At 40.3% G+C, this 8,465-nt stretch overlaps 2 protein-coding genes across 2 annotated transcripts in view; one reads left to right on the top strand and one right to left on the bottom strand.

Moving 5' to 3' along the window:
• ikzf4 (IKAROS family zinc finger 4) overlaps nucleotides 1-8,465 on the top strand; it is a 41,595-nt gene that overhangs the window by 1,854 nt on the left and 31,276 nt on the right. The gene's annotated exons all lie outside the window — the stretch shown is intronic.
• Nucleotides 3,613-8,459, bottom strand: dhh (desert hedgehog signaling molecule). The gene is made up of 3 exons (XM_020615063.1): nucleotides 7,464-8,459; nucleotides 4,965-5,226; nucleotides 3,613-4,873 (listed from the first exon to the last, which is right to left on the bottom strand). Exons 1-3 carry the CDS (start codon nucleotides 7,770-7,772, stop codon nucleotides 4,053-4,055), a joined length of 1,392 nt encoding a protein of 463 aa, XP_020470719.1. The 5' UTR covers nucleotides 7,773-8,459; the 3' UTR covers nucleotides 3,613-4,052.

Genomic DNA, 8,465 nt, shown 5'->3' with positions numbered 1-8,465 from the left:
CTAGCAATGCTAGCTAATAGCAACTACGTCAAAAATTAATTTATGCAAAGGAACAAGCACAAATTGTGTTTTGTTACAGGATACTAGTATATCGTGTTAAAGCGTGAGTTCAGTAACTAACAGCGTTGTGCAAGACTAATCATTTAGCACGCAGCACAAGAATTTACTCTGGAGAGCGAAGACCACTGAAATATGGTGGATGTTAGATATAAGGTCATTGGATTTTCGGATCCATGGGAAGCCATTTCAGTAGATTGTTATGATTGTAAGACCAAAGGTAATATGACAGGCCTGTGGATGAATGCGTATTTATATATGTTTTGCTTAATGATCAACAGGGATGCACTTGATTTTGCTGTGGTTAAGTTCTTTGTGGAAAATAAATTCTGTAATTAACATAATAATTGTGCTGGACCGATATGGTCATAATTACTAATTCCTCGGTTTCTATACTGCTATGCGCATTTGGCTAGAGAGACTGGGAAGTGTCGGGTAATCGTTGATTATCTGAATGTGATAAAATCCAAAATGAACTTATGACAATGTTTTCAGCAAAATCCAGTTCCCTTAATGTTGCTCGTTTCCATATGTATGATGGAGGCTACCCTGGCGATTTGAGACCACATTGTACTTATTTCCTAGGCATAGGCCTACATAATCGCCACAATGTTACGGGGGCTTTTAAAATTTTGTATAAAGTAACGTGGGGGTGAATGATGAACTAAAATAATTGTTCAGATATTCAGTAATGCTAGATATTGTGTCAGAATCATGCTCAACCATCCAACAAAGAAGCAGCCTACTATTTACAACTGGCAGATGACAATTAGTTGATCATTAGTGGATGAGCTATTCATTTTCCCCCTAATTATTAATTATCTGTTTGTGTAATGGGAGTTAAAATATGATCTTCAGCTAAGGGTAAATAGCAATCATGGGATGGGATTGGGTTGTTGGTCTTCGTTATCTTCACTGTGTGCAAATCACAGTGGCCTGAGTCAGCCAAGAAGGATAGATCCAAGAAAAGCTGCTCTGAGAAGCTTTAACTGCTCAGCTGTTACTTTTGAGTGGGACTACATGTTACATACTGTATGGCATGTTAAAAACCTAGTAAACCTGGCATTATAACACGTTAGTTGTAAAGGCCTCTCAGAAATGCATATTTTCAAAGCAGTTTTTAAATTGGATTATTTTTTTATAAAGTGTGTCACAGCCCAAAAGGAGTTTCACATTTGTCTTGTTCTGTAGACTATGAAGCTGCACTATCAGTTCTTATATAGTTCTTCTTAAATCAAGACACTGACCTCCAAGTGGAATGCTTTCATGGGCCAGATTGTGAACTGAAGGCCTAAGGCATTACATGCAGTAAAGCTTGGATGTCATTCGAATGATCGTGAGTAAAATTAGGTTGAGTAACAGTCTTTCCCATTGTGAGAAGGTCACAGGCTTAATCCACATCAGATACTGTATATCTCCTGTCAAGCTCTAGAGTACAACAGAACTGTTACAGATAAGGATCTTACTAAAGCTATATACACCGCATTTATAGGAGTATATGTCTGTACAATTTCTGTGGTAATGCATATGTGTAAAGGCCTTTTTCTATGTACAGAATGTGCACCTCAGGACCCAAATGAGAAAAAAATATTACATGACTCCATGAAACCAAATAAATAATTGTGACCTGGAATTATGAATGTTGTGTTTGTAAGAAACACTATAACTGATACATACAAACCAAAGCTTTAATTTTTCTCATCATGCTTTTAGCCATATTGTTTTAATTATAACATTTTTCAGTTGGATAATAACCTTTGCTGAGGTGTTTTAGTGGTTGAAAACCAGCCTATAAAACAACATTTCATTTAAGGTCTTTACCATATGGATTCATAAGCTGTAATTGATGTCATAGAAATATTGTCCCAGTTTTTCAGGTATGGCAGGTAAGAAAAATTATATAATTTGTGCACTTAATTTTTAAATTTTTGTTATAAGGCCTTAAAAATCCCCACCGATCAAGCTTCAGAGCATCTCATTTAATATTACAATAAATAATTGTTTAAGCCTGATGACACTGGTGAGTATTTTATGAATAGAAATGTTTGGTCAGGTAATGTGTGAGTATCTCAGTTCCTGAATGTGCGGTGTGTAGGCTTTCATTTTGATAACAGGTTATTAATGGTCAACCTGACAGGATTACTTAACCCCCCATTCAGCTTTAGTAAGATTGGATTGGATTTCTGTGGGCTGAGACAGGTTGGAAGTCAGTGACTGATTGGTTAGTGGATGTGAATAGAGGGTGGTATTAGGACACTGGCCCACTGCTATTGGCCAGTCAAAGGAGCGACTGTTTTCCCATCTGCCTCCTGCATCTCAGGGATAATCCCCTAGAATACCTCCACAGATGTTTACAACAGAACAGTAACCAGAGGAAGAGAATATAATTTGGATCTTCAGTGTGCAGTTTGTTACAGCTATAAACCTTAAAGAGGCTACTTTTTTAGGATGCAGTTTGGTCTGTTTGTAGTTTGTCTTCTTCATATTGTGTCTGTTTCAAGTACAGGGTTTTGAATATTGATAACGTAGTGGTCCATTAAAATATTTGCTGTATTGCCAGTGTTATAAAATGCATTCCCTGAAAAAATAGCTAATTAATAACATCTCATTGCACATAATCATTTTACAACTACAAGTAGTATAAATCAAACCGAGGTTTGTTCAATTGGAGTTTATTATTCCAAGAAATGTAGAAAATAATATAGAAATAAATTCACAGGCATGACATCAGTTCCTCCACAAGGGGGTGTATAACCCTGGACTACTTATTCTATGACCCTACACATTTTGGAAAGTTGTTTTACACAAGTAGATGCTTAGTAACTGGTAAGTTGTGTGTCAAAATCTGCAGTACAAAAAGGGACAAGTATAGACTATAAATAAGATTTAACACAATAGAAAATTGAGAACTCAGTGTACTGTACTACACCACTATTTGTGACACAAATTGATCAGTGAATACTAATAAAATGGTCCCCTCTAAAATTCAGAGAGATCTGGCAACTCCCTTGAAGTAACCGAGCAAACCTGCAGCAACACGTGCAGTATGTTGAACCACTTTATCGTGGGACCAGCTCATTTTCACTTATGGCCTTCATCATGGTCTGTTGGTCCCACAGTAAAGTGGTTCAACATACTGCAAGAGTTGCTGAAACTTTGCTCTCTTCAGTTTCTTTTTCCTCATCTAAGCACCTCAGCAGTGAATGAAGTTGTGCAAGAGGTTTTTGCTTTGCCTGAAGTAGCCATGTGATAAGGTCTGTGACTGTGATAAAGTCAAGGTGGTGGCACAGTGTGAGGAATACTAAGTATGTCTAGGCTTTTCATTAACTAGTCAGACCCTTACACTAGATTTTCACAGAGGGCTAAAACACTGGAAGACACATAATGCTCAACTACATTCCCTGGAAATGATCTTTTGTATATCTCAAGCTTTTCAGGCAAAGTAACTCATTCTTTTGCAAGATAAGTAAAAGGTTAATCAGCTTGACAAACAAAACAAATCTTTTCTGTAGCTGAAGAAAAAACAGCATTGCTCAATAAATTCACAACTTAATTTGTTTTATAACATGAAAACAAGTGAAGACATACATGTAGTGGAATTATAATAAAATGAAACACATATATTATGATTCAGCATGTACAAAAATAGAGATTCTATTGTGCCAAAATTCATCCTTATCCTGTTAGAATATATATATATTTTTTTACATAAAAGTAGTAACATGATGTACAAATAAACTATGATACAGTCATTTTTGGTATTACACATTTTTACAGTACATTTAACCGTTTAGACAACCTGTTTTATTAAATTTATTTTGATATAAAGTATATTAATATATGTGTCATTATGATAGATTATAATACAAACAATGAAGAAAGCAAGCAAGTCATCCCAGTGATGGTTTTAATTTACTGAAGAAAAGAACAAAGTGTCAGGAGTAAATGATTGGAATTTGCAGATAGACATGTATTAAGTCAGTAGTTGTAGGCATTTAAGTCTGAAATGAGCCGGAATCTAAAAAGATGCATCCCAAACTGTAGAGTAATCTAGCATACCAGTGCACACCTGAATTCTGTCTTTGTAAAGAGTGCTTCTCATTCATTCCCATCCACAGAGGTTTACTCAGATTGTCTGGTTTAATCAGAATGCCATTATCCACATGCACACCTGCTTCGTCCTTTGTAGCCAAAGCGCTACAGTGACATGGAGTCTTAGTGCAAGCTGTCTCACGGTCAGTGGTCTGCTGTTCTTGTGTCGTCTCCTCCAAAAGTATCTGGCTGAATGAGGAGAGGAGTCGCAGAGGTCCAAATGCCCAGTGTGCGAGTCTGTGGTCCTCCACCAGTGCATAGCTAGATGCCAGCACCCCATCTACAAATAAAGTTCCAGCTTCTGTCAAGGGCGCGTACACTCCCACATTCTCCTCTACTGAAACTGAGATGATTCGAGATGGCTGCACTTGACCCTCTGCTGTATGGATGAGAACACAGTCTCCTGTCTTGGCTCTGCTAGCAAACTGAGCCTGGTACTCACTGCTGTCGAGTATGCAGTGGGTGGCTAAAAAGACCAAGTGATGTGGAGTAAGGGTCAATGTATGGCCATCTTCTGTCTGCAAAGACAGAAAATTAGAGCAGCTTTCCTGGTCCCAGTGCAGAAACAAGAGGACTTGGCTAAACACAACTTGGCCTGTCCCAGACAGGGCCATGACTCTGTCCCCAGGAGCCAGTGATGACAGACTCTTCTGTCCCCCTCCAGCTACAGTCACCCGGGCCCAGCCTGGGAAACAGCCACCTTTTTCCACTGCAACAGAATGATCTGAGCAAAGATCAGGAGAAACAAAACATGATGACTACAGACATATCATTAACAGCATGATCTTCTATCAAAGCTCCCTCCTTCAACTTACCAGCTTTAACTGAGCAGTGGATGTGATATTTGGATTCATAGTGGACCCAGTCAAAACCAGCCTCCACAGCCAGCTGGGCGAGGAGGCCGTACTTCTCTGTTTCTCTGTCATCAGTGGTTATATCCACAGCCCGGCCTTCATAGTGAAGGGAGCCAGGAGGATGGTGACCGTCCTCATCCCAGGCCTCTGTCACACGTAAATGTACCCCTGGCCACTGGTTCATCACTGCGATAGCCAGCCTGTTCAAACAGTCCTTGCATCTCTGAGCAGAATGAGACAGAAGAAAGGTGTTCAGTTGGAACATCATTAATAAATATACAACAAGTAACCAGAAAATGCAGTACAGTACAATATAGTTTCAGGTCATTTAGAAAGGTTGTCTCCATTACGTACTGTTATTTGTCCAACAGAGATAACTGAGAAGATGCTCAGTACAATCTCGGCCACAGCTCTGAACTAAATTTAAATTAAGGGATCTTTATTAAATGTGTCTCTTTTTTGTTATACATTGGCTCCATTTTGGATTTAGTCCCAAGTTGGTAAAATATTTTTAGTCAATGCACCAAGCGTTTAACAAATAATGATGTGGAAAAAATACTCAACAACTGAACTGTGTATTACACAGAGTTGTTTTCCTCTTATTTATGGATATTTTTGTGTGAGAATAGTAATTATACTTTGTCTTTCAGTCTGCAGATATGTCTGAACCCCAGTCAAGGAAAAGTGACTCTTTTAATCATTTATTAACAGGGAAATGACAGCCTAAAGACAAGAGGAATGTACAGTATTAGACTCTGTTAGTGCAACCCAGCACAGAGCAATCCCAGTATTTTATCCCTGTCTCTGGCTGCCAGGTTATGATTGTTTGTGTGCTGGCATCATCACACAATTCCCTCTCTAGTCTGCTAAAGGCCATCTCAACTTTACTCAAACAATCAGAGTACAAGAACAAAGATACTGTAGCCAGTTTGGCACATTCCTTGGCCTTTTCAACAGGGTGACAGAATAATCAAGGCCATTCTCTGCCTTTCCAGACCGTTCCCGGCATGAGTTTCTCGCTTTCACCTCTAAGCATCTGATCAGAAATGTGCACAGTGACTCTGAACACCCCCCGTGGGCCGTAATGTTACACAGACTGTGTCAGCATTGTCACAAAATAGCAGGCTGCTAAATAATGACGTACACATCCAAGGTGAAGCACTCGTTATGGTCTGCCCAACCCATATTCACTTGTGACTTGTAACATGGCAGGTCTTGTGGCCTATAATTGATTGAATAAAGCTTATCTTGGAAAAGTAAGTGAGAGAAGGTGATGAGAGGGTGCGAGGGAGAGGAGAAAAAAGCAGTGTTGCAGAGTTGAGGTTGGGACTAAAGAGAAAGGGCAGAGAGAAGAATGTAACAGGATTGGACTTGGGAATGTGACAGCAAAAGTGAGAGAGACAGAAAACAAACTGGGTACATTTTTCTCGCAATGCCATTGAAGAGAGGCGTTTCATTGTCAGAACTACAATAGTCGCTTTTCCGACGGTGCCATTACTTCAGCAGGCGGGAATTTTGTATAGGCGACCCCTCTGAGTCTCTGTAAAGATGCACAAAGAGCGTCTTTCACATCTGGGCAAAAGAGGGGCACATGCACACGTACACACTCTCAAACTGGGCATCAGAAGGGCACACATATACAACCACAGATTTACATCACATACAATCACTCAGAGAGGGAAAGGAACACAGAATAATATCCTGAACAATCACAGTAAAGCCACAGCATCCAAAACAGAGCGTCAAAAAACCTTGTGTTCATATATTCAGTTCAATTCAGAATGTCTTGGTTAAATGTTGTGCACCTCCCTGTCCACTGAGTGTATCTTTTAGATATTTAGTTGCTTATTCTCAGTAAACAAGCAGGAATTCAAGTGCAGGGACACTTGGTAATTCGTGGTAGAGACATGGAGAACCTGCCATAGGAATAGTTTTATTTCCAAAACAAAGACGTTGGTTAAAGATTAAAAGGAAGTGTTCCTGAAGGAGAACTCAGTCTCTTAAGGGGTAGTGTTGAATTACATCCTGATCTTCTTATCTCAAGAAAAGGGAGGGGGAAGTTTGGTTAAAACTTACACACTCTGTGTTGAACATTTGTGTGCTAAGAGCCTGGAAAGGGCAGGTAGTGTATAGTATGGCAAACAATGAGTGAGGTTATGTGATTTGTTTTGAAAATGTCACGCTGCATTGGCAGAGTATGAGCTGTACATTGTTGTCTTTTCATAACTGTAGGCAATTAATCACCCATAGGAGTGACTGTCTAGAAAAGGATCATCATTGAGAGCATCTCTAAGGCAGTCTGCAGATGACAGCCTGTGTCGTTTGCCCATTTATTGTATTTAACATAAAGCAATCGCTGGGGTTATTGGAAACAAGCGGTCCACTGAATCATTCCATTTGACAAAAATTCTTAAAATTTGAGAAAACTGAACTTGGCTAACAATGACACTCCAGTCTCACCTTAGTCATGAAGCGGTCTGCGTTGGTGTTCTCCTCATCTTTGAAGACAATGTCTGGGTTGTAGTTGCACACAAGTTCATTGAAGCGCTCCGAGTTGCGTGTGATCTTGCCCTCTGCTCTCCCGCTGGCCCCGAGGTTGTTCTCTGAGAAGTTAGGGAAAAATTGCTTGTAGTGCATGGCTGTGAGTTTCCTGGGCCTGGGGCGGATGCCATACCCAGGGCCTGGTCCACATCCCTGGACCAGCCATATACAGGTCCAGGCAGCAAGCAGGCCGAGCTGCGCCAGGTGGGCCCACCAAGACTGCTTCATTGGGGAGGGTTGAGGCTCCCAGGAGTCAGTAGCTCACAGTGCCTAGTGACAGCCCAGTTCCAAGTGTGTGATAGCATGTGAATGAAGGTCAGCTCTTGGTCCATTCCAAATCATGGAATATTAGTGCTGATATTTTCTAATCACAAAAATGTACTAAATAATGGAACACGTAGATACTTCTTCTTCTTCTTACTGTATTCACATTTGTTCAGAAAAAGTGTTGACAAGTACAGAGACAGATGTCCTGACTAATTTTAAGCTACTGTTTTGATGACTGCCCTGACCAGAAGCTACAGCCCAACGAATGATCTGTTTGGCTTGGATGTAAAGTTTCTGAAGTTTGGCATCAGTAATTCAAAATAAAAAGACAACAGCTCTGTAAGGTTTCTGTCCAAAGTTTTCACCAAGTGTCAGCTGCGTCTACGTCTCTTGGGAACTGAAAGGCATCTTCATACATCCTTCGGAGGTACCCGTATTGGCGCAGGTGTTTTCACGGTTTCTGCTCACTTACCGCTTCTCTCCACGCGGTTTCCTTGCCGAGACGCACAAAGTCACGCACTCCTAAAGCCCGAGGTCTCCCTGACTCCCTCCGGTGCCTATGGACGCTACTGTGTCGCTCTCATCCTCTTTGTCCATCCAGAAATGCCTCTTGTTGAGATTTGATTTTTTTTTTCCTCCTTCTCTCCTTCGTCC

The sequence above is a fragment of the Monopterus albus genome, unplaced genomic scaffold, assembly GCF_001952655.1.
Source record: "Monopterus albus unplaced genomic scaffold, M_albus_1.0 scaffold6.1, whole genome shotgun sequence".
Lineage (NCBI taxonomy): Eukaryota > Metazoa > Chordata > Actinopteri > Synbranchiformes > Synbranchidae > Monopterus > Monopterus albus.
Note: the sequence above shows the minus strand (reverse complement) of the source record. Positions and strands in the feature narration are given on the sequence as shown.